Source organism: Paramisgurnus dabryanus, chromosome 1 (assembly GCF_030506205.2).
Source record: "Paramisgurnus dabryanus chromosome 1, PD_genome_1.1, whole genome shotgun sequence".
NCBI classification, from domain to species: Eukaryota; Metazoa; Chordata; class Actinopteri; order Cypriniformes; family Cobitidae; genus Paramisgurnus; species Paramisgurnus dabryanus.
The window spans coordinates 9,460,926-9,486,335 of record NC_133337.1 but is presented as its reverse complement, the minus strand read 5'-3'; the positions used below and the strand labels follow the sequence as shown (position 1 = coordinate 9,486,335).

General features: G+C 40.7%; 2 protein-coding genes across 2 annotated transcripts; one reads left to right on the top strand and one right to left on the bottom strand.

Moving 5' to 3' along the window:
- The first annotated feature begins 1,369 nt into the window (after nucleotides 1-1,369).
- On the top strand, nucleotides 1,370-22,968 carry utp20 (UTP20 small subunit processome component). Its single transcript, XM_065265890.2, has 62 exons — nucleotides 1,370-1,519; nucleotides 1,776-1,856; nucleotides 1,976-2,042; nucleotides 2,146-2,278; nucleotides 2,548-2,736; nucleotides 3,262-3,343; nucleotides 3,450-3,587; nucleotides 3,670-3,825; nucleotides 3,936-4,082; nucleotides 4,172-4,306; nucleotides 4,389-4,466; nucleotides 4,541-4,719; nucleotides 4,800-4,934; nucleotides 5,059-5,147; nucleotides 5,226-5,331; nucleotides 5,417-5,567; nucleotides 5,651-5,707; nucleotides 5,786-5,944; nucleotides 6,547-6,623; nucleotides 6,711-6,790; nucleotides 6,900-7,173; nucleotides 7,740-7,913; nucleotides 8,030-8,120; nucleotides 8,405-8,490; nucleotides 9,467-9,592; nucleotides 9,684-9,850; nucleotides 10,266-10,474; nucleotides 10,566-10,709; nucleotides 11,242-11,321; nucleotides 11,487-11,731; nucleotides 11,809-11,953; nucleotides 12,058-12,145; nucleotides 12,278-12,421; nucleotides 12,505-12,558; nucleotides 12,647-12,799; nucleotides 12,895-13,050; nucleotides 13,134-13,274; nucleotides 13,376-13,513; nucleotides 13,738-13,877; nucleotides 13,963-14,048; nucleotides 14,133-14,443; nucleotides 14,707-14,846; nucleotides 16,478-16,634; nucleotides 17,372-17,470; nucleotides 17,552-17,719; nucleotides 17,799-17,965; nucleotides 18,049-18,190; nucleotides 18,550-18,666; nucleotides 18,749-18,919; nucleotides 19,011-19,139; nucleotides 19,934-20,044; nucleotides 20,172-20,251; nucleotides 20,344-20,413; nucleotides 20,672-20,854; nucleotides 20,937-21,068; nucleotides 21,145-21,277; nucleotides 21,360-21,547; nucleotides 21,631-21,702; nucleotides 21,786-22,100; nucleotides 22,219-22,345; nucleotides 22,422-22,567; nucleotides 22,654-22,968. The coding sequence occupies exons 1-62, from the start codon at nucleotides 1,469-1,471 to the stop codon at nucleotides 22,810-22,812; spliced, it is 8,448 nt and encodes a 2,815-aa protein (XP_065121962.1). The 5' UTR covers nucleotides 1,370-1,468; the 3' UTR covers nucleotides 22,813-22,968.
- On the bottom strand, nucleotides 22,953-24,928 carry arl1 (ADP-ribosylation factor-like 1). The gene is made up of 6 exons (XM_065265891.1): nucleotides 24,799-24,928; nucleotides 24,228-24,365; nucleotides 24,053-24,134; nucleotides 23,862-23,973; nucleotides 23,606-23,784; nucleotides 22,953-23,514 (listed from the first exon to the last, which is right to left on the bottom strand). Exons 1-6 carry the CDS (start codon nucleotides 24,800-24,802, stop codon nucleotides 23,484-23,486), a joined length of 546 nt encoding a protein of 181 aa, XP_065121963.1. The 5' UTR covers nucleotides 24,803-24,928; the 3' UTR covers nucleotides 22,953-23,483.
- Nucleotides 24,929-25,410: the final 482 nt, after the last annotated feature.

Genomic DNA, 25,410 nt, shown 5'->3' with positions numbered 1-25,410 from the left:
AAGTATCTTTCTCTGACAATAATGTGATACTACAGTATGAAATCCAGCTCTCTCATAGCAGTTTGTTATTCTGAAGAATTTTGAAACACTGACACTTAAACTTAACCGGTTTGTTATGTAGACACACAAACATCAAGAATCAGAGTATGAATCACAATGATGGTGACAATAAAATGAAAAACTTCATGCTGCAATGCATGCTGGGTATCAACAAATTACAAATCTCATCCAGGACTCCCATCATGCACTGCAGCATGGATAAATAATGAACTTTTTACTATTTTCTTTGTCACCATGGTTGAGATTCATACTCTGATTCTTGATGTTTGTGTGTCTACATAACAAAACGGTTAATTTTAGGTGTCAGTGTTTCAAAATTCTTCAGAATAACAAACTGCTATGAGAGAGCTGGATTTCATACTGTAGTATCACATTATTGTCAGAGAAAGATACTTCTGATAAGGGTTCAAACATTAAATTAATACATACGTTTTTTAGTTGATGATGTTTAGACTTTATTAAAAGTGCTAACCGCCATCAAAGAGTTGCTGTACTGTCTGTTCCCTGCTGTAAACAACATGTCTTAAAACACAGAGTTACAGCAGTCAAAAAACTAAATAAGGGAAGAGTCAAGAGTCAAGTCCAACTAAAACAAACACTAATCACAATAAGGGTGACTTTAAACGGAACAAAATCTAAACCTAAAGTATGAAAATGACTCTACAAGTAAGATGTAAAATGCAATTTTAGGTTTCAGACAGAGATGGTGAGAGACAGGATAACAAAGCTTTTAATTCTGCTTCATTGTTACTTTTTAACACTCTGTAAGATTGGGACAATATATACATCCAGCAGTGTTTATTTAACTCTGGGGATTTTGCTGCATGAGGGCTTCCTGGGGGCTAAGTAAGGGCTGCAAGGGCCATCGTAGGCTTGTTTGTAGGGCCTGTTCTGGCCCAGGTTTGGGCCAGTTATGTGCTATTGTCTGTAATCCAGAACTGGGCCATTGAAGGGCCGTCATTCTTCGTTGTATGTGGGCCGAGGAAAACTGGTTGTGTGGGCCGGAGCTGGGCCGGAACAACATTGCTATGTGGGGAGTTTTCTTCATATGCCAAGTCAAAAAGATACGTTTTAGCTTAGACCCAAAAACAGAAAAAGATGCAGATATAATAAAAATGCTGCAGAAAATACCTGGTCACCTCTACAATTATTAAGTATTAAATAAAACAAAAGTTGCTGTTTTGTTTTTCCAACAAGACTTAACAATTTCAAATGATCCTTTTTTAAAACTGAAAGACAATCGAGACTTTTATTTTGAAACGTAGTTAAAGTCAGCGCGTTGCCCATAATGCGTCATTCAATATGGCGGCCTCCTAACACGGCATGTGTATCAACAACTTCAAAGCATTGATTTCTATTTCTGCTAGTTTATGATTTGTGCGTTTTAATGGTGTGATAATACAGCAAGATGAAGCTCAAAACAAAGCCCTCGTCCCATAAGTCAGAAAATACTTTCCGAGTAAGTATCATTTAAAAGTGAAAAAACCTGCACGAGCTGGAGCCTGGTCATGCTGTTCTCTTTTGAAATTTTAATGTTATGCTATATATGCGTATGACACTTTTACTTTTGAAACCGGTACTTTGTGTCACATAGAAATGTCATAGAAATAATATTTTTTTAAATGTGCGAATTTATTTTTAACAGATAAGTTTCATAATACTTGTTAAAGCATAGATATCTCTGCAGTAAGCTCAGAATCTCAATTTTGTTTCAGTACCTCACGTTTTCTGAGAGACTCGCAAATGTAAACATAAATGTCATCCATCGCATTGATCGGACTGGAAGTTATGGAGAGGTATGTTGCCTTCAGATCAGTGTTTCTGTTGATGTTGTACAAGATATGACTTATTAACAATACTAATATGATCCTTTAAATGCATTTAATATATTTTTGCCTATTATTGTCTTAATCAGGAGGTAGAAACCTACTTCTTTGAGAGCCTGACAAAATGGAGAGACCTGAATTTGACAGAGCACTTCAGTAAGTGATATTGCTAGATGTTGGTGTGACATGTCTGGTGTTTATATCAGCATTTATGTCCATTATATATGCAAGAGCACTAATCCAGCGGTGTGTTTTACAGCAACATTTGCACGAGAGGTGTCAAGCAAGTGTCAATCCTTCAACATGCTGGTGTTTCACCAAAATGCCATTGTGGAGAGTCTGAAGACCCACCTGTCTGTGAAGAACAGCATGGCTTTCCAACCTCTATTGGAGTAAGGGCGGGTTTAATAAAAACATGCATGTATCAGTGTTTGCAGAAGTCTATATGGTGTTCCTGTAGCTCAACTGGTAGGGTATTGCATTAGCAGAGCAAAAGGTTGCGATTCATAGATGCACTGTAAGTGACTTTGGATATAAGTATATGCCAAATGCATAAATGTACAGTATAGGGCTCTGTTTGCAATAATTAAAAAAATGAGTTGGGTGCAAGACTGACTGTTGTTATTATTGTGAAGATTGACTAAGTTTCTTTCTCTTTCAGTCTTGTTGTGCAGCTCGCCCGAGACCTCCAAAATGACTTTTATGTCCACTTCTCTGATTTCTTCCTCATCATCACGTCTTTGCTAGACAAACAGGACACTGAAGTGCTGGAATCGGCCTTCACCTGCTTGTCGTACCTTTACAAATATCTCTGGAGGATGATGGTAAAAGATATGGACAAGATTTACAGGTAAGAAAAAAGATATATCAGTTAACATTTTAATTTTTTTGCTGCATTTATGTATGCTTGGATGTTTGTTTTATGCATTGTAATAGTTATTTTATTAAAAAAGAGAAAAAATAATTGACGGCACAATTAAGTTTCAATTTCAACAAACCACCATAATTGCTATCAGTGTTTGCATTTCATCAGCTCATTTGCATTTTAAAGGACACACCCAATAATGGCACATTTTTGCTCACACCTACAAAGTGGCAATTTTAACATGCTATAATAGATTATTTATGTGTTATTTTGAGATAAAACTTCACATATGTACTCTGGGGACACCAAAAGCATAATATGACTCGTAATATGACCCCTTTAAGTAAATCTACTTTTAAAATTTCAAAATTTTTATTAATATGTATGTAGTATATATGTAGACATCTAATAAGTGGAGTCCAATCAGGGTTTATTTTAAAATTATGACTTTGTCTGGCTGTTTATATGTCCAGTATATGTTTTAAATGTAATATTTTGTCTTCAAATCAGTCTTTACAGTAAACTTCTGGCCCATAAGAAGGATCACATCCGCAACTTTGCTGCCGAGAGCTTCTCTTTTTTAATGAGAAAGGTGAGTCCTCAGTCTCCTGTGTCATTTTAAAAACTAAACCAAAATTCAGTAGTCGCATCCTCTGTTGTTATATATGGGCTCAATGTGTTTGTCTCTTATCTCACAGGTGTCAGATTATGATGCTCTGTTGACATTCATGTTCGTAAACCTGTCTGAGCATCCTCAAAAGGCCAAAGGAGTAGGTCAGCTGATCTTTGAGATGTGTCGCGGAGTCTGTAACATGTTCCACTCCTGTGCCACCACTGTAAGATCATTGTTACTTAAAACCCAAGACCATCACACAATTAACATTTGCTCGTCTACATTAGCAATGCGTTTCTTATCAGGCTCTTCCAGTGGTATTGAAGAAACTTGGACCAGCAGACAAGCAGGTCGTCGATTTCAACTGGGACTCCATTAAAGAAGCTCTGGATCAAATGGTCGAATCTTCAGCCAACTACGTTGATAAGGAGCATCTGCTGCTGCTTTGGGACTCTTTACAGGTGAGGAGACCTTCATCTGAATAAAGCTTTTGTTTAAGGTGCAGTTCTTATTAAACTGTATTTGATTTTTTTTTACTTTTTTGGCATGATCCGTGTATTGTATCGCGCAGGACGCTATGAAAGAAGTACTTGGAAAGCTGGAAGTTAGTGATGCAAACCAGGTTAATGAACACTTGGAGAGGCTCTTGTATATCTACCACACCCTGGTGGAGCATCGCAAAGGAGCAAAAATCACAAAACCACAGTCGGTCTGTGATGTAAGTGTGCTTCTTAAAAGATTATATTTTATATTCTTAAATCTTATGTCATGCATATATTTACATGTTTTTTTTTTTGGTGTATACAGACACTTCTTCATCTAGTTCAGGCATCAGGACTTTCGTACTCCTGCTGCAGTCTGCTATTGCAGGTTGTCGCTTCTTTTCTTATGGGGGAGAATCTGTCATTACCCGCTAGCAGTATTCAGGAACTAGTTAAAAAGGTATGTTTAGTCTTAACCTGCACAAATGTTATCGTGCATCTGATTTTCGTGTGGTCCTGATGATTTCTTTCCTCTCACTCAGGTCTTCAGCAGCGGAATAGACCGAGACCTTATTCTATCATTTGCCAAAGAGATGTTTGACATGAAACAATTCGAGAAGGTCAGTTAAGCGCCCTAATCAGTAGGGTTGTGGTGTAAAAGTGTCTTTTGTAACTCTGACGTATGTTCCTGTAGTTATTCCTGCCCAGTTTACTGGTGTATCTTGAGCGGATCTTCTGCAGCAAGGACTCTGTGAACAAGCAGTTGGTTATGGAATTGCTGGTCAACTTGATTATGTCCAAAGCTCCGCCCCCCACCGATGGCTCCATGGCTTTTGAGAAATACCCACTGGTCTTTACTGGGCAGCCACTTAGGTAAGCTCGGAAATGCTTGATATACTTTATAGATGAATATTAATGATGTAAATATTTGACCATTGCTTATTCTGTTTTAGGTCAACTAGACCTGAAAGAGACCAGTCTGTTCCTGTTTCCCAGCAAATTCTGTCCCTCATAGACATCCCTGCAGAGCAACCGCTCTCTGATCTTTCTCTTCCTTGGGCCGCGTTGGTCCTTCTTCCACATGTCAGGTAAAAGACATCTTCATCCAGAATCCTCTAGTTGTCAAGTTGCACGCTGAAATTTGTAGGATGCTACTGTGAATGTCATTTGTTTATTTTAAGATTTTGTATAAAACAAGATATTGTTTTGCAGGCCATTAGAAACTGCAAGTGTTATACCGGCAGTGACTGCACTACTGAATAGATTATTAGATGAGGTGTGCAGTGAAACCCTGTGCAGAGGTTTGTGAAGTATGTGCATAGGTTTAAAAACGTTGTAATGTGTAGTGTGTTTCTAATACCATCCTCCCGTATCCTCAGGTGGGCTGTTTGTTGCTCGACAGGCCCTTAGCACCCTTCTGAGCTTCAGTGAGACAGTGGCGGTGTTATCATTGCTCCCAGTAGAGCTGGTCAAGAATATTATAGAGTATGTGCATCAAAACAAGCATTTTTTTGTATGAAAGTGTCTTTCTTGTTAGATTATAATTTTTTTGTGTGTGTGTGCATTACAGGAAATTCCCCACTGATCTGTCAGCGCTGCTGTTAGGTGATCTGTACTACACTAGACTTTCACTCAGCGGTCGTTCCTCTCAGCTGTCCCATGATTCCTTGTTGGAATTAAACAATGTACTACAGTCCAATTTTTCCTCCAACATCTCTAAGGTAAAGTTTTTAACCCTTTAGTATCAAAAAATAGTTGTGATTTTACATAACCTTAACCGTTGGTTTGTCTTTGTTCTCCACAGATTCGTCTGCTGAGTCTAAGAATTATGTCAAACTTTGAGGCTGATCTCCCAGCGCAGGTTTGTTGAACATTACATTATGGTTTTAAAAAAGGCCATCTGCAGATGTTTTAATAACCTAAGCTGTGTTTTCTTCAGGGGGAGGACAGCACAAGTGTGCAGACGGTGTTTCGTATTTGTCTGCAGGCTGAGCAGATTCCAGCCACCGTGCAGGACTACAGAGAAAAGCTGCTGCACCTTCGAAAACTCCGTCATGACCTGGTGCAGCCCTGTTTGCCACGTGGACCCTTCCATGAGGTATATTTATTCATTTAGCAGACGCATTTATCTGACACTAGGGGCATCGCTAGACCCTTTTTACTGGTGCATGTGCCCCTTTGTAAATCTGCTGTGCCCTAGAATAAATATTAAGTTAAATTTAAACAATTAACTTTAATATTAGTGTATTTATTTACGTTGATAATCGTTCCACAAAGAAAACTGAATCCGTATGCATTGCAACTTTGTAGTAACCCAATTCACTTTACAAAATACTAACCGAGAACACAAAAACTAAAGGCCATGTGCAATAGGTCTCATACACACTGCAAACTTTCAGGATTGAAGTGATTCCCATAAATGATTGTACAATGTCTGTACGGAGCAAGACTCACTCCTGAATTGTGTTTTCTCAGCAATCGCACTGCCAAATTCGCGTCTTTCGCATCGCCCCACGCTAGTTCGCATCTATTCAAGCATTTTCATTGACTTTGTATGCAATCTACTTGCGCAAATCATTGAATTTCGTGTTTGGTGTGCACGCTTTTATCTTTCATTTGAAAAAGAGGTGGCAATTTCTGTTAAATGGTTTATGATTACTTAAAAAGTGTCGTCTTAGTGTTTTTGTTGTTGTTTTACAGATTCCTCTTCGCTATCTCATTGCGATGCTGTTTGTAAATTTTCGACCTCTGTGGGATGCTGTTATTGATCTTTTAGTGTAAGTGTGACACTAATGCTCATTTTCTGGGGTGTTTTTTTAGCTTTATTTCTTGAGCTTTGCTTTCATGTGTTTTCATTGACTTAGGTCACATGCTAAAGAAATGGACAACAAATCTTTCTGGAAGGTGTACTACGAACATCTAGAGATGGTCGCTGGTTTAGCCGGTGAGTTTATTTGAAAATAAAGTGACCGACCAGTTTCCTGTCCCAGAGTCTTTAATATGAAAGGGTTGTTACAGTACAAAATATATTTCATGTGTCGTTCGTTTCTCAGAGGAAGAGCTGCAGATGAACAACGATGAAGACGACGACGACGAGGAGGGTGGTGGAAAAAATCGGGTGCAGATAAGAGGCCCGGGAACAGACGTGATTGACAGCGGTGATGTCGGAGTTCTGTTCCTGGAGCAGCTGGACCAGGCAGCAGACCCAAGCGAGCGAACAGACTTCACAAACTTTCGCAACCTTCTGTGGAAAGCCATGGCCCAGTTTCCAGAAAGAGTGGAACCACGTAGTCGAGAGCTCAGTCCATTATTGCTGCGTTTCATCAGGTGTGTTTTGCGCATGTTGTCCAACAAGATGAACTCTGTTTTATACATTTTGAAGTCTAAATGTGTTAGCCTAACCTTAAGCTGCAAGCGAAGTACAGCACTGTCTCTCGAAATCAATGTCATCACCACCAAGCTCCCGGCAGCTCTTTCAAACTTTATTAAACACATTTAATAACATGTTTCCTGATAAGGAAATACTCTGAGGATGAATGGTTGTTGGGAATTGTGTCCATGGTGCGTTGTTTTTAAAATCTTTATGCATGAAAACGTTTAAAGTCCCCAACAAAGTCTAGTCCCTTGTAGCAACTTGTTAGCAACCACCCTTTTAAAGATATGTAAAAGCTTAAAAAAAGTCCTGAGTGTGGGTATAACTGATGTGTATTATGTCGTGAGTAAAACGTGCAAATATCTTGGGCCTATGTTAACCTAAGATCTTATTTAAGGAGTTTAACCAAAACCCCATTCAAAAAACCCATTGACTTCTGGACTATTAAACTGGCTTTTGGGTTTTGCCTACAAAAATACATCTTCCCTATGTCAATTTTATGGTCTTTGTTTACTGGCAGTAATGAGTTTTACCCGGCCGACCTGCTGGTGTCTCCCACCCAAGACCTTTTAAAGAGGAGCAGATCTTCAGAACAAGAAATGGGTGAAGATGAAGATGCTGACATGGAGGAGGAAGACAATGAGGAAGATTCCAAACCATTCAAGAGAAAAGTGCCAAGAAGAGCAGCAGCCAAGTAAGACGTGATCTGATCCTTTATTCACCTGAAGGTCCTGCAGCTGGATGCCTGTGTATGATATACAAGAATAATATGTTTGGTTTTTGTTAAGATCTGCATTGTATTTTTTGCAGACAGCTCATCGCTCACCTGAAGGTCTTCTCCAAATTTACCAACCCCAAAGCTTTGTATCTGGAGCCGAGCTTGAACAAACTGTACACAGAGGTAGGGTTCTTCACCCAAAAATAAAAATCCTGTCATCATTTACTTACCCTGTATACTTTTCTTTGTTTTGCTGAACACTCGAGGGAATATGTTTGTAATCAAGCAGGAATCAGGAACTCCGTTGACTTCCAAAGTAGGAAAGAAAAATACTATGGAAGTCAATGGTGCTTAAAAAACGGTTTGGCTACAAGCATTGCATAAATTAACTTCCTTCGTGTTCCGCAGACCAAAGACATTTATACTTTATAATTTAATCTACATTATACATTTCTATAAATCCACAGTTGCTGTGTCATAAAGACCAACAGATTCAGAAAATAGCACTGGACTGCTTGATGACATACAAGGACCCAAGCATTCTGCCCTACAAGTAAGACCTCTGGCATAAAGCACCAACATTCACATTTCCACATCAGATTTGTTTTTTTTTTTATTTCAGAGATGATAATAACGCTGTTTCAGTATGAGATGGAGTAACTAGGTCACGGTCTGAATGGAGTGCTTTATGTCCTGAGCAGATACTGATGGTATCTACAGCAGAGCTCTTGGGTTTCATGTAACTTTTACCGGACTTCTTCTGTTGCCTCAGGAAGTCTTTTAGTCTATTAAGATATTCATTTCACAAATCTAAGTTGCTCACATTTTTGTATTTGGTGCAGGTACAAATATCTGAAGGTACTCTCTATGACATTTCAGTTTTTATTAGGACGTGTTTTAAACAAGAAAACAAGACTTTGTTGTGATGCTTTTTGACTTTTAAACATACATTTTCTAACTTATTTTAGAGATCCTGTAGTGGTAGAGTATTGTACAACAATGGAAATATCATGGGTGTGATTCCCATGCAACACATGTATTGCTCAATGCACTGTTTAAATGTTGTTTTGGATAAAATTGTCTGCCAAATGCATCAATACCATTTGATGGAATGTGAGATATTCCTCAATTTCTTTTAAATGCGCATTGTGTAATTTTAAGAAGGACCTATTGACAGAAATGCAAATAAACTATATTATCATTGGTGTATAAAGACCTTACAAAATCAATGGCATAGTTTTTATTATCTTAGTATGAGCCGTTTTTATCTACATACACCATGGCTCTCCTTGGAAGTCGCTGTCATGTTTCTACAGTAGCCCTAAATGGACAAACACTGTTTCATTTCCATGTTGTCTCAGATAAAGACATGTTTGTGGTGGCTATCGTAGCTTCAGGATGCGTTTTCAAAGGGAGGGGTGAGCTGTGGACTGAGCCAATAGTTGCAATTCACAGTCTCACCGCTAGATGCTGCAAAAATTGTACACAGTCTGCAATGATAATTTAATGCAATTTGTCATCATTTACAGAGAGAATCTTGAGAGGCTTTTGGACGACAAGCATTTCAAAGACGAGATCGTCCACTTCAACATCGCAGAGGAAGGATCTGTAGTGCAGGCGTCACATCGACCGCAGCTTATCCCCATGCTTATGAGGTTTGTTCACATTGATAATACGTGTGAATAATGTTGTGTCCCTTCTAAGTGTAATTGAGGAGGTGCTGTGAGTGTTTATTTGCTTCCCCAGGGTTCTTTATGGCCGGATGCGCACCAGGATTGGTAATAAGTTTCAGGGGAAGGCAGGGACGGCATCACGCTCATCCATAGTCCTGCGCTTCTTGGCCGGATGTCAGCCAGAGGAAATGGGCATGTTTATAGATCTTCTGCTGGAACCTGTCCGTCATCATAGTGAAGGTATGCACATGAAAGGGCTTGCGTTGTATCTAATGTTGCACTCAAATCCTCCTGGGAAGATTGGAAGTCTTGGGTGTTGTCACATGATGCGCATTCAAGTCAATTTGTTCGAGAAAACCCTGAGCACTTCATATTTATTTTTGAACATTTACTGACAAATATAGGAAGGTTTTAAGCTCTGCTGCAACAAACCGAGATACTGATTGCTGCATTAGGTGTGTAATTGACTCAACTTGCACACAAAAGGCAGAGAGTTTGATTGTCAGGCACAAAAACAACAAATACTAACAGTGTCCAGACATCATGTTTCAAACATTAAGTATATAAAACTAAAGCCAAACACACATCCACACCATGACGATAGTTCAAAACTTCATCAGGCATCCCTCTCACTCCTCTTTCTGCTGTTGACCAGGAGCATGTCTGGCTGCGGTGGAACGGACCGTAGCAGAGACAAACCTGTCCGCTGTTCTCCCTCTGGGTCGACAGCACAGTCTGCTCAACGTCATAGACGTCCTCATCCATAAACTGGGTCATCTCATCCACATCTACCTGCCCAAAGTCCTGCAGATTCTGCTCTGCCTCACAGCCTCTGTGTCGTCTGTACTGGATCAAAGGGAACAGGTGATGAACATCTTCATATGAAAATTCCTCTTACAGAGCGCATGTGTTATGTCTCAGATGTTTATACTGTCTGGTTATTATATTCCTGTAGTTGAAGCCTGGTTGCCTCAGCCCACTGAAGAACTTGCGTCGTCTCGGGGTTCTGCGTGTGCAGGACTTCTTCGATGGCTTTGAGTCCTACAGTTTCACTGCAGATGAGTTGGATGCTGTTTTTGAAGCGGTGGTGTGGCCTCAGGTAAGCGTAAATAGAGAACATTTAATTCAGTCAAGACCAATGTTATCAAAGACAAACACTCAAAGGCCCATCTGTACATACTGTGATTTTCCCTACTGAAAAGACCAGCTAGAGGGGTTTTAGAGGGGGTTGGGACACTTTTTAAACTGACCCACTGGCTTAAACAAGCTTGACTGGGCTGGAAGGTTGGTTGGTTGGTCTATCCTGATTTAAGATGGTCTTCCCAGCCTGGAAAAGCTGGTGGGTCAGCTGATCTCCCATCCTGACTAGCTAAGACCAACTTGACCTGCTAAAAAAGTGTCCCAAACCCCTCTAAAACCAGCCTGCTACACCAGCTAAAACCAGGCTGGGAGACCTGCTAAAACCAGGCAACCAGTTTAGGTTCAGTAGGGTTGTCTTCATGTACTTCTACTGGAATGATAACAGCTTGTTTTATTTCTTTGTTGACTTTGTTGTCAACAGTGCATACAAGGGGGCTGATCAAGTTTTTAATGATAATGATGCAAATTTCCATGTGTTGTTTGGTCATCAGGTGTGTCGTCTGCCGACTGAAAGCCCTTATGCACCCACACCCCTCTTGAAGCTTATACATGTGTGGAGCCAAAATCCCAGGTGACTTATTTTATTTATTGTGTTAAAATGTTTTAGTGTAATTTGATGTAAAAAAAATTAGCATAAATTGCATCAGCTTTGCAAAAGGTCATAGGGTCGATCCCAACAGAGCAGACATACAGACAAAATGTATAGATAAAATCATCTACCAAATGTCTCTTTCAGGTTTTTTCCTTTGCTTGCTAAGCAGAGGTCAGGCCACCCCGAGTGTGACGTTCTGCGCAATGTTTTTGCTCTCTTGTCCGCCAAAAACGTGTCTCCCAACACTGTGACCATGGTGATGGACATAGCCGAGTGTTTGCTGACCACTCCTAACTTTGAACCCATGGAGAGCGAGTCCGAGCTGATCGTGAACAACTGCGTGATCCCGGAGCCCGACCAGAGCTCTGACATCGCTAGTGACATCGCAGGTACTGAGAGCTAAGGGGTCATGGGTTGTATACGTGTTGGGTTCGTTCGATGTAATCTTGTTTTGATGTCTCTCCAGACTCTTTGACGGTGGGTTGCCGCCTGCTGCTTCCTCACATTCCCGCGCTGCTCCGATATCTCAGCGGAGTTGTGAAGAACTCTGAACGGCTCAAGAAGAAAAAGTTCAGACCTCAAGTTAATAAAGAGCTCAACATCCTCTCCAAGTAAGCCCATCTGTCTCTGTTCATACACACGAGTATCCTAACAATTCTTCTGCTTTTTTTTTGTGGTGAAACTGTATTGTTTATGTGGCTTTGTCCTGTTTCAGGATCAGCAGGTTTGTGACCGATCAGGAGCAGAGCTCTATGCTTATCAGTTTACTTCTGCCTTACCTTCAAAAGCCAAATACTGCTCAGGTGTGTCAACGGTTATTAATACATTAAAATTGGCCCACACAGATTTGTTTTAAGATGGGTCAGAGCTTGGTCAGATTGAATAATTAATTGTAAAACTTCTCATGAAATTGAAACAACTAATTTCTCCTTAAGGAAACTGAGCTGGACATCCTCGGTACAGTACAGAACTTACTCCGTCAGTGTTCGGAGCCCGGCGTGTTTCTCAAACCCCTCAGTAAACTTTTTTCCATCATCCACAACAAACTTCCACGTCAAGCTCTGTGTGAGGTGTTCAAGGTCAGTTTTCACTCATTTCTTAACATCAAAACATTCGCATTCCTCTTTAAACCCCTCCTAATGGACCTCTGCTCTCCAAACAGACCCTGTCAGACATGGACGGCAATCTTACGTACATCACAGATGTTGTCGTTCAGGTAAGTACTGACTGGGCCAATAAGAAATCTTTATTAAATCATCCTCATGTTTGACTGTCTCTCTCTTCATGTTTGATCTGCTCTCCAGCTCAACTCGTTCGACAGCCGACATCTGGATGAGATTCACTTTGATGCTCGGCTGACGGCTTTCCAGAAGGCCACCAAGTTTATTAAAGAGATGAGCACGCTAGATCTGAAATACCTGAACACTGTCATGCACAACTGCTTCCATTCAATACAGGTGATATATAGTAATCCATTATTTTTCATACTTTTTCTTTATTTGAGTGGTACCTGACCTGATTTGAGTTTGCCTAATTTGTTTTTTTCCCTCAGATTGGAGATATGTCTTTAGCCGACTGCGCCACCATGTGCCTGTCCACGATAATAATGCAGCTCGCTGCAGTCGGATGCCCAGAGGCGGATTACAAAGAGATCGTGCAGTACACAATACTGGATGCAGTGCGCAAGGGTTTAAAAAACAAGACTGAGGTACGAACGCACAACATTTTGGTCTTATGCATGACTCATCTTTTAAATACATTTAAACATCAGTGTCTCCGTTTTGTTTTTAGAGCGTAAGAAGTGAATACACTGCAGTCCTGGCCTGTCTCATCAAGATCTTCCCGAACCGATCAGAGTTTCGTGACTTGGTTCAGCTGACGGATTACAACGATCCGGAGTCGGATTTCTTTGAGCATATGAAACACATCCAGGTAATATCGGAGCGCTTGCTTTCGCCGTCCATCAGTAAGGGGCAAAATGGGAAACTTGAAAAGTCCAAATCCTTGTCTGATATTGTTTGTGCGTGTTTCAGATACACAGGAGAGGTCGAGCGCTCCGGAAGTTCGCCAAGCAGCTGACCGACGGCACGATTGTGATGTCATCACGCTCCATGCAAAATTACATCATGCCTTATGCCATGATCACTCTGTATGACGAGAAACTGCTGAAGGTTTATTTCCATTAGATATGTTTGAAAATTTTACTTTAGAGCTGCACCGAATGTTCAGCAACTGAAACTTTTTCAGCCAAAAATAGCATCTTTGATATGCTTCAACACTGCCGACATGTTTAAAATTTTTGCTTTATAGTTTCGGTTGTCGAACATTCGGTGCATTCCTACCTCACTATGTCACTGGTGTTGGTTTTAAACTAATTCATTGTAATTCTTCTCAGTATGAACCTATGACAACGGCCACAGTGGAGCTTATTGGTGCCGTGTGCAGACGTCTGACCTGGTCCAAGTATTTGTTTTACCTGAAACATTTTGTCCATGTACTACATACAGGGATAACAGAACAGAAACTGGCTGTCAGGTACTGGACAATGAATTGTGTCCTTTTGTCACCGAATTCTTTCCTTTTAAGTTAAATCATTGCCTGACTCTCTTTGTCATTGTAGCTTGCTGGTGACCGTTCTAGAGGCGTTCCACTTTGACTACAAGACTCTCAGTAAAGAAATCGAGGCTGCCAAAAACAGGAAGACAGGTTAGTTTGTCATAACATTCACCTTATACTTCCTGTTCCCCCACATGATGCACAAATAACTCAATTGTGGTTGCTTTGTATCAGAACAAAGCGTTGTAGAGGAAGGGCCTGAGGATGAGGCGGCTGAAACCGCGGAGACGGACGAAAGCGATGCTGAGGATGCAATGGAAACTGAGGATGCAGCTGCTTCCACGGCAACGGATGTCATGGATACAGAGACACAAGGCTCTGTCAAATCAAAAAAAGGCAAAGAGAGTCAGGTGAAAACAACGCCCCCTGTTGTCAGCAGCGGTCTTCCACAGAGTCAGGAAGATCTGGAGACTCTCCTTGCATCCATTCATAACACGGTCACCAAGAGCGTCCTGCCAAAACTTCACAAGTGTCTCACTGCCAAGGTCAGACCACAATCATGTTCCTCAACCTCATCTGAAGTTTTAGATTATAAATAAAGTTTTGATTATTGTAGACATAACACATCATCCCAACAAAAATTAAACCACATTTGAGATGACTTTTCCAGTTGAACGATATAAATCCTTTTCAATTTAAAAAGCGAGCTTAGAGTAAACATAACATTTTTGTCCATTGGTTATCTTCATGCTCATGCCTTGCTCTGGTTCTGTGGTAAAGCCGTAGTGCTGTTGTTTATGTATTACAGGTAAAACGGGACGATGAACACAAATCTGTGAAGTCTAAGGAGGTGAAAGATGATGAAGTGCTCAGAGTGCCCATCGCCTTTGCTGTGGTTCAACTCATGAAGACTCTGCCGCAGGACATCATGGAGGAAAACTTACCTGGGTAAGCAACTGAATGTGCCCAGAGCCGTTGCAAACATTGCCCCCTAGTAGCACCACTTCCATAAAGAGACTTAAGGGCGATTTATAGTCGTGGGTAGGTCCTACGCCGTAGCTACGGCTATCCGTAGCCTGTGCGTAGCTCTATGTAGCCTGACGCGCACCTCACAAAATTTGTAACAGCACGTCGGCTCTACGCGGACCGCAATCGCTGTGATTGGTCCACCAGAACCCCTCCCGTCAGGTAAAAAAAACTGTGTCATAGGTATTTCCGTTTGAGACGGTGAAAACAAAGATGAGCCAAGTTGAGGAGTGATTTAACTCAAACTGCAACATAAGTCGCTGTTTATTTACTTCCATCATTGCTGGTCTTCTCAAATTGTACACAACAAGTTGCTATTTCTTCTTCGTTTGTGGGTTAACTTGCCAAGCTTCTTCTTCTCTGACGGTCGCTCTGCTACTGTGGTTACATGTGTGGATACTGCCAACCAGCGGTTTCGCGTGTGTTTGCACATCTACGCGGAGGACGACGCAAAAGTATAAATGAAAACCGACGCGGAACCTACGCCGTCGCGGCTACGCCGTAGGACCTACGCACGACTATAAATCGCCCATTAGGCTGCGTCCGAAACCGCATACTGTATAGTAGGTACTGAATTAGATGAAGTGGCGTTAAAACAGTAGGTACTGTGTAGTATGAATCCGGGTAGTATGAATGAGATTCGGACGTACTACATCCGCCATGTTGCTACATCACGTGACATACGTCGTCATCACGTCATGTCATTTCAGCGCGAAAACGGCCGCATGCCTCTTCTTCTTCGTTGGATAACTCCTCATCCGGGGCATCATGGGATAGTGAAGCGTCCATCGTATGCACACTGCAAAATCTAACCGGAAGTAGTAGGTCATCCGAGTACTTTTCGCATACTGGTTTTCGAATACTATGTATTCGGACATACTACTCAAGTTCAAGTTCCTTTATTTTGTACCCTTAGGTAAATTAGGTTTCAGCGGCAAGTTCAGAGTTCCTCACACAGACAAATAAAAAACAACAATAAAACAACAACACTAAAAGGACATCATAAGAACAGTAATATAAAGTAACAGCATAAAATATATCAATAAATAACAATTAAAAGTAAATAAATAAAAAGAAAACAAAAAACCCTTATTACGCCTTCAAATTATTCATGTGGTTAATCACAGCTGGGACAAAGCTGTTTCGTTTTGTTGTGCAATGTGGTACTCTATATCGTCGATTTGATGGGAGAAATTGAAACTCATTATACAGGGGGTGATGCCTATCTCCTGTACTCGCCTCGCCTACTGCTTTTTGCGTACTATATAGTATGTAGTAGGCGGTTTCGGACACAGCACCAGATTGTGCTAGCGACACAAAGATTGTGGTTCAACCCCAGTAAACACACGCACACACTTTGCATTGGATACAGTGTACCATATTAGTTGATGTTGAATTTTGTTAGGGATTCAGGTTTTGTAAAATTTCACTTTTGTTGATATCTACTGAATTCAAAAACATTTGGCATCTTTAACAGGAACTCGAGTGTTTGAGGAAGAGGTTCTCTGTTCATTGTTGCTTTTTTAACTGTTTTGTGATCTGCATCTGTTTAGTGTTTTGCTAAAAGTGTGCGTTCACCTGAAGAGCCGATTCCAGGAGATCCGTGATATTGCTCGAAGCACTTTGGTGAAGATCATAGAGACTCTCGGACATCAGTACCTTCATTATCTTCTCAAAGAGATGCAGGCCGTCCTGATGAAGGGTTATCAGGTAAGATTGCTCTTTAAGTGTGTAATAAGTGTATGATTTAACACCTTAAAATCCCAGGGTACCATGGGAGGGACACTGCATTATTTTACAGAAAACTTCATCAAATACAACACACATGTCACATATCTTTGCAAAGCTGAAATTCTTGTGATTCAAATGATGTAGACCGTTTAAGATACAATAAACAAAGCAGGTACAATTTGTGTCCTTTTTAGGCATTTTTTAAAGCCTTTTTCAGGATTTTCAGGGTTAAATATGTTTTGATATTATAAGATGTGGTGGGCGGTATGACCAAAAATGTCCCATTTTGCAAAAATGAGTCATTGTATTTTAACCGCAACTGTATATTTCATGGTATACATTGTTTTTAGTTTATATTGCTTTTGAAATAAAAAAATGTGCAGAAATTTGCCACTTTTAACTAAATGCTCATTATAGCTTTAAAATTTGGGCGAGTTAGAGTGATATTGCAAAAACCTATAGGCAGGATAAATACTAATATATGAGAGACGGATCTGTAGATATAGATATTATAAATTACACTGAATGGATTATTTAAACGTTTCTCCGTCACACTCAGTCTAACATGTGAACTTCCATGTTAGCCACGGCCACTTATTTTCATTGCCGGAATACACAGAATATAAAAATCTGATACGTCTAACATTTTATTTTTTGGGTAAAGGGTTATAATGTCATACCACTTAGCCCTAAAGCAATATATAATTTTTTTTTAGGTCCATGTGCTGACCTTCACCGTGTACCATTTACTCTCCATCCTGACACCAACCTTGACCGGCGGAGATCTTGATCCGTGCATGGACATGCTCATTTCGGTATATGACACCATCAGTATTGTCTTTCAATGTAAACAGCTGTAGATTGGGATTTTTTTTAACTCGCTCTGCCTTAACCAGATCTTCAACAATGAGCTGTTTGGAGCCGTTGCTGAGGAAAAGGACGTCAAAGGGATCGCTTCCAAACTGATGGAGGCCCGGCACAGCAAAAGCTCAGACTCGTACGAGTTAGTGGCGCGTTTCTGCAGTCAAGAACGCGTTGTTCATCTCGTCCTCCCGCTCAAAGAGGTAAAGGACAGCAGATAAACACCCATCCCCAAAGAAGCTAATAGGCGAATATTAAAGAGATTTCATCTTTGTTTTTCAGATACTGGAGAACACAGCCAGTTTAAAGGTGTCGAGGCGAGTGCATGCTGTGTTGAGGAGAATCGTGTCTGGTCTTCTGCTCAATGAGAGCATGAGCCCTCAATCCATCCTACTGCTCAGCCACGGCCTCATCAGCCAAAGCCTTCCACTCATCACCAGCAAAAACAAGTACGCTACTCTACACGTGCACGCCCAAATGTCACCAGCATAACCAGCACGCTGTGGTTTTAAACAATTTAATCTTTTTCCAGAGAGAAGGTCCTTCCTCCTCCAGATCCCCGGCTGCCTCCGCCCAGCTGCTTGCTGCTGATGCCGACTCCAAAGAGGGGCGGAGTGAAAGCCGCCATTAATAGCAAAACCAACACACACATCCTGGTGGAAACGGGTCTTAGCGTAAGACAATATCTCCTTTAAGTGTTCCTATAGCTTTGTTTGCAGAGCATTGCATGAGCAGCACAAAGGTCATGGGTTAGATCCCCAGAGAACGGTATACTAAAATATATACGTATAGACACTGCAAGTCTCTTTGGATAAGAGTGTCTGCCAAATGCATAAATATAATGTGATTAAGTGTCGTCTTTTAGCATTAATTGTTATATGTTTACATCGTGGATGAGAGCTTGTTGTAAGCCTAATGGTTACCGACTTAATTCACATGCACCGGAGCATTACAAATATGTTGCAGGTTGTAAACATACCCCAAGGATGTTCGCTTGTGTTTAATAATATTTTTTCTCATTGACTTCTCACAGTTGCTCCACTGCAGTCTGAGGTCTTCAAAGGTGAACTCATCTGTCCCATCAGTAATCGAGATGTTGGATCCGTTCGTCTCGCTCCTGCTGGACTGTGTTAACTCTATGCACGTGAAGGTCTGAAATTTTCTGTGACTCGAGTATTTCAGTGAAAACTATTTGCTAGATTTAGTGTGTAACACTCTCCTGTGCCCTGCAGGTCATTTCAGAAGCCTTGCAGGCCTTCATCTGGATCCTGAAGTTCCCTCTGCCCGCTGTGGAGCAGAATTTCGATCAGCTGACCAAACAGCTCTTTGTTCTGTTGAAGGACTACAGCAAAGTGGGAGCCGCCCGGGGCGAGAACTTTCAACTGGTCCAAACCTGCTTCAAGGTATCAGACTTCTTCTCTTTTACAAGATGTGTACATCCTTGTTTTGGACTGTAAATGTGAATAAACCTCATATGTTTTTTGTTTTTGGTAGGCCATTACTGTTTTGGTGAAGAGTGCTACGCAGCATATATCAGAAACTCAGCTGCAGGTGCTTTTGGGATACGCTGAGGAGGACATTTATGATAGCTCTCGGCGAGCCACTGCATTTGGACTTTTAAGGGTAAGTTTAACCCACATAATCTGACTCGGACATAATAAGCATACACGTGTGTGAACTTTCTAATCATGCTGTACACTTATTGTGCATTCATACCAGATGCGAATGAAGTGTTAAGTCAATGCAAAGACGTGGTAGACATCTTGCGGCACAATTCACACGAATTAAGCATTTTGGGCGAGTATCCGACCTCTTGGCGGATATTTGCGGTACAATAACCATTCAGGAATTTGCTCTAGTAATGACGTGATTACGATGTAGCGAGTGGAGGCAGAAATACGAAACAACAATGTAGGAGAAAATCACCGTCGCTGTATGGGGACACCCGGAGCTGTACGACACATCTTCGTACTTTTATCTTGTTTTGAAGAAAGTGAGTGAGGAGGTCGGACAATCAGATAAGTTGTAAAAAACGCTCTTTAATCAATTTGAGCTATACATATACATATACATATATATATATATATATATATATATATACACATCGTGAAACTACAAGATAGCTAAAGCCGGCAATTTGCGGTCTCACATCTAAATTTCACATGCGAATGATGGGAATTTCACACGCGAATGATGCTAGTTAACTCAAAATATTCAAGGGTCCAACTTTTTTAGTTGCTTCATTCGCACCTAGGGTGAATGCAGTTAGTCTATAAGCATTTTAGATATGGCAATATTTTGATCATGTTGTGAGCAAAAGCGTGGACTCTCATGTTGCAAGCTGTGTATTATTGTGCTGTCCACCCCGAGCATTATTGTCCAGGGTTAAAGCTTGGCTCCCTCTGATGGTCCTGCAGGCGATCCTCTCCAGAAAACTGGTGGTGCCGGAAATGGAGGACGTGATGAAGAAGGTGGCCAAGCTCTCCATCAATGGGAACCACGAACAGGTCCGCATACGATGCAGACAGGTATGCGGTTAACATTTTCTTTCCTAATCTTCACTTTACTTATGTAGAAAAAAATGTCTAGGATGATGTTCTTGCGTTGTGTTTTGAGTGGCTTATGAGTAAAAAATGTCTTCTGTTTTGGCTACAGATCTACCTGAAGTACCTGATGGACTATCCACTGGGGAAGAAACTGAAGGGTCATTTTGACTTTATAGTTGCTCAGATTAGGTACATTTACAGAATATCATTTTGTTGTCTATCATAGATGAGTGTTTACTTCAGATACGACAGATGAAAGTATTTTTGTTGTCTCTTTGCAGTTATGAATATGACACCGGCAGGCAGTCTGCCCTTGAGATGCTGGCTTTTATTTTCCAGACGTTCCCTCAGGTATGGTCTCGCTTATTTGTATAAACTTCTTAATAATAATAATAAGAGACACAGCTCTCTCTTATGTTTGGAAACTAAAGCCCAGAGTATAGTGTTTTTTACGTGTGTTGGAGCATACGGGCACAGTCGAATGTACAGGTTGCAGAGCATAGTTTATTTGACTCGCACGCATGCGCATTGCGACAAAATCCAATGCATCTCCTGCATAATTGTAATCAAATCAAGAGACGTAATGCTTTCTGTTTGTTTTCTTTTCAGAAACTTTTGCACGAGCACTGCGGTCTGTTTTTCGTACCGTTGTCATTGACGATATTGAACGATGACTCAGCATCTTGTAAGAAGATGGCTGCCCTGGCCGTCAAGTCACTGTTGAATAAATTGGATGTGCAGCATCAGAATTCCATGTTTAGTCTTGTCAACAACTGGCTAACAGGCGAGAAGGTCAGTAAAGCTAAATTACACCTTTACTTTTTTTCTGCTGAAAGTTCTAGCTTTAACCATTTGTGTGTGGGCAATATCGTAGATGGCTCTACGGCGACTGGGAACTCAGATGTGTGGGCTTTTCGTAGAGGTGGAAGGAGAAAAGTTCACCCGAAGGCTAGAAGCCCTGATACCCCTGATAGAGAGAGAGATCCACACAACCAACTTTGAAGATGTGAGCACTGCTTTTGTGTATTTAAATGTGCTTTTGAAATTTGTTTTCGCCACGATTGATTTGTTGATTTGATCAGATCGAGGAAGAGGAGGATGAGAAGGCTGCAGACCGACTGCTGTTCGGTTACCTCACTCTTGTCGTCAAACTCATCAAAGATTGCAGTTTTCTGGAGCTCCATAAACCTGCCGACCTGCTCGAAAACATCTGGGGTGCGAATATTCATAAATACATGGTTAGAAAAACAGAAATAACCTGAGAGATCAATGTCATCCCTGTATCATCTCTCTCCAGGTCATATTGATTCACATCTGCGGTATCCTCACTCTTGGGTGTGGCTGACTGCATCCCAGATCTTTGGTTTGTTGTTTGCCGCTCATAAACCTGAGGATCTTCTTACATTGTGGAGGTCTCAGGACAACATAAAAAAACCCAAACAGCCTGTGGCTGCGGTTTTTCTCTCCAGCAATCTGGATAAAAAGGCAAGGAACCTAAATGCATTAAATGTACACATCGATAAGATTGATCTTATGTCTGACGTTATAATTTCTTCACCACGGTTTAGATGAGAGAGCTGGTCTTATCTTTCTGTTACCAATTGCAGTCAAAGTTCCTGGATGTTGCTTCTGGGGAGCAGGTAGGAAGTATAACCAATCCAGCTTGAGCAACCCTGTGATGTCACTTGTCAGCACTAATATGCCTTTTTGTAACCATATCCAGGTGGTAAAGAACTTGCTCTACGTGGCCAAGGTGATTTATCTCATCTCACCGGAGTCAGACATCGCAGACCAAACCGAGAAACAGGAGGAGGTAGAAGACATCGAAGAGGAACAAGAAGAGGTAGAGGGTGCGGAGGAAGAAACGACACAGAATATGAAAGATGATGAAGAAGAGATGGATAAGGATCATCTAGAGGTGCAGGAGCTTGAAGAGCAACAGAATGAGAACCGGCCTCCAATGCTCCTCTGGGTCATGAAGAAGCTTTCATTGCTGGCCAAAAGAGAAGCAGCCAACACCCCTAAAGTGCATTTGAAGGTTTGTGTGGCTTGAGATGCAATTTTTAAACTTAACCTGGATGTATTTGATCTGGTGCTAAAATATCCATTGCTCTCAGTAAGTTATGATCTCTGTCACTTTTTTTTTTTTTTTTTAGAGAACTTGTGTGTTTAAGTTCTTGGGAGCCATAGCTGTGGATCTCGGCAAGGATCGGCTCGGACCTTACCTGACCACTATTATTGCTCCGCTTTACAGAGAGCTGGACAGTACATATGCAGACCAAGGTAAGATCGACCTCAAAGAGGTTTGAACTAACATTAGCATTGAATTCTGTTGATCTTTATTATTGGCTTTCATCAGATCCCACGCTGAAGAACCTGGCTCAGGAATTAATCGATTTGTTAAAGAAGCTGGTCGGTCTGGAGCGTTTCTCTCTGGCTTTTGTCGCTGTGCAGAAAGAGGCAACACAGAGACGAGCTTCCCGCAAGAAACACAAAGCCATGCAGGTATGGGCTGCCGCATTTGAAGAAAACTTTCAATTAGATTTCACATTCATGTTTCTCCTATAATGGGACCATCTTTTTAATTGCAGGCTGTTGTTAATCCTGACATCGCTGCCAGAAAAAAGGTGAAGAAGCAACTAAAGAAAAATGACGCCAAAAAGAGGAAAATTCAGTCGGTGAGGTCAGGACATAAAGCAAAGAAACACAAAGGCAGCAGCTCTTTGAGAGACTTGGCTATAATGCAGTGAATCCATTTTCTTGCTGTTTGTTTTTTCAAGACCTCATCCTCAAATATGTAACATATAACATGTGACAGTTTACCGTAACCCCATATTTTCTGTAAAATATATGGATTTTTGCAACATTTTAATAAAACAAAGTCTAGGCATTGTTGTTATACATGATGCAATACGTCTTGACTGCATATTTATTTCACAGCCATACGCAGAAGCGCTGTACACGTGCAAATATAAATATGCTGTTACAAATCCAATGCATACAAATGACAATTAGTCTTAAATATCTAACCCAGTAAATATACCAACTTAAACTCATGCCCAGCTGCACTGATTATTCAGGATCAAGAAAAAGGCCATTTGAAGAAGCGAACACCTCTGACGTTATCAAGTACAAATGTAGTGAACATTGAAAAATTTCTACAAAGCATCAATACAGACAAGCAAAAGGGGAAAAACTATTTTATAAGTTGAACTGTTGAGTCCGAGAACTGTCTGATCATTCGTTCGTTCTGACAAATGGACACAACCACTTGACAGCGCAGCGTCTCTGTTCTGGGAGTAGCGTGGTCTTCAGACAATAGGAAGAATGACATCATTGGTCCAAAGGGGCACCCAATAAGAAGTCTCTGAAGTTCACAGATCAAAATCAGGGTATTTACATATAGACGTCTTGTGTGCATTTACTGCTTACTCTTCAGGGACTCCACAAGCCTGCAATGTGAAACATTTGAGGAAAGATTAAGTATTTCGACCTGTAAGTATCCATCATGGTATGCACATATATACACAATGTAAGGATTACCATTCCATTGCCTCATCCAGACCAGTTCCCTTGGTAGCAGATGTCTTGAAAATCTGCCATTTTTTGTCTTTCAGTGCAGGTAAGCCGAGAGCGTTGGCTACCTCAGTAGGTGTCATGGCTTGTTCCATATCCTGTTTGTTGGCAAATACTACCAAGATGGCTTTCTTAAGCTCCTCCTCCTGAGAGACAAGACATTATCATCCACTTGTACTGACAACAGACCGTTACAAGGTATTTATCCAGCTATATGACCAACCTCCAACATGGCCACAAGCTCAGATTTCGAGATGCCCATCCTGTCGCGATCACTGCTGTCCACGACATAGATCACAGCATCTGTGTTGGAGTAGTAGCACCGCCAGTATGGCCTATGAAAGGAGATCAGATCTTTAGCTTGGTTTGCGTCTTAAAACATTATGGAGAAGAAACAATGGGGCTGATGACAACCTGATGCTCGTCTGTCCACCAAGATCCCACACTTGAAATTTTAGGTTCTTGTACGTCACCGTCTCCACATTAAAACCAATGGCTGTGCACATTTGAAAACATCAAATTAGATAACATTGTATCACACATACAAACTCTTTATCCATATACAGTCCAGTGTGAACTCGATACATACTGGGAATCGTAGTGACGACCTCTCCCACTTGCAGCCTGTAAAGTATGGTGGTTTTCCCAGCTCCATCCAGACCCAGAATGAGAATTCTCATCTCTCTGGTGCCAAACAGGCCAGAGAAGAGGCTGGAAAAGAAGCCCCCTAAAAAAGATACAAACCACATAGAGATCTAACAAGACTCGTCATCGCATACAAATTTGGTTTAGAAAGATGAAATTCCGCTGTGATTCTTAACTAAAGTGCGCATTGACTTGCTGCTGCTAGTTATTGAGTGGGTGTTAAAATACACATGGTAAGTAAATGGAGTGTTTGTATCATCGTAAAACGAAATTATGACTATCATTACAAAATAACAACATAGACAAGGCTCTAAAAGATTAAACAGCTTTATCTTTTTTTGTAATTAATGCGTTTTTGTTTTCTACTATGCTAACAAACAAATCCATTAGCATACGAGAGAGCCAACTTTATTTTGTAAACAAGCAAAAACGTAGTTTAAACCTTTAAGCTAGCTACGCTACGTGACTAGTCCGTAATGTTTTAAAAAATGTGTTTGTAGTTTATGTAAACATACCCATTTTATATGAAATCCTTTATTATTTCTTCCTTCTGATAGCTGATGCGTCTAAACACTTCCGTGTGCGAGCTCCAGAACGACGTGTCACACAGACACGTGACGTAAAGCTGTAGTCGCTCTCCTGTTAATTCAACGTCTGCAGATTCGACACTCATTCCGCAAACAATTAATGAATCAGCCGATGATGAGAATAAATAGTTTTGGACTAACAAAATAACAGTTTACAATGCGTATTTTATTTAGTATTAATAATTATATTTATTTATTTATAAGTAAATATATGTCGTTTCATATTTAGTTATTTTACAATATGCCAAAACATAAGTTTGACAAAAACATTTTTCCCTTACAAAAATTAACCATGTTTTAATTCTGGTAAAAGTGTAGTAGGCCTAATTATGTTTTTTTGGTGTATTGATGGCAGTGAGTGAGAGCATTTGTCCAATACAAACTTCAATACAATTCATAGCTAGACTTTATGTCAGGTTGTGCAGTTAGGAGGATGGTGAAATCAGCAAAGCTGCGGTTCAAACCTGAAGAAGCTGTTCCCCATTGCTGACTAAAAATATAATTTAATTACACCAGATCCAATTTTGTTTGTGTGATCCA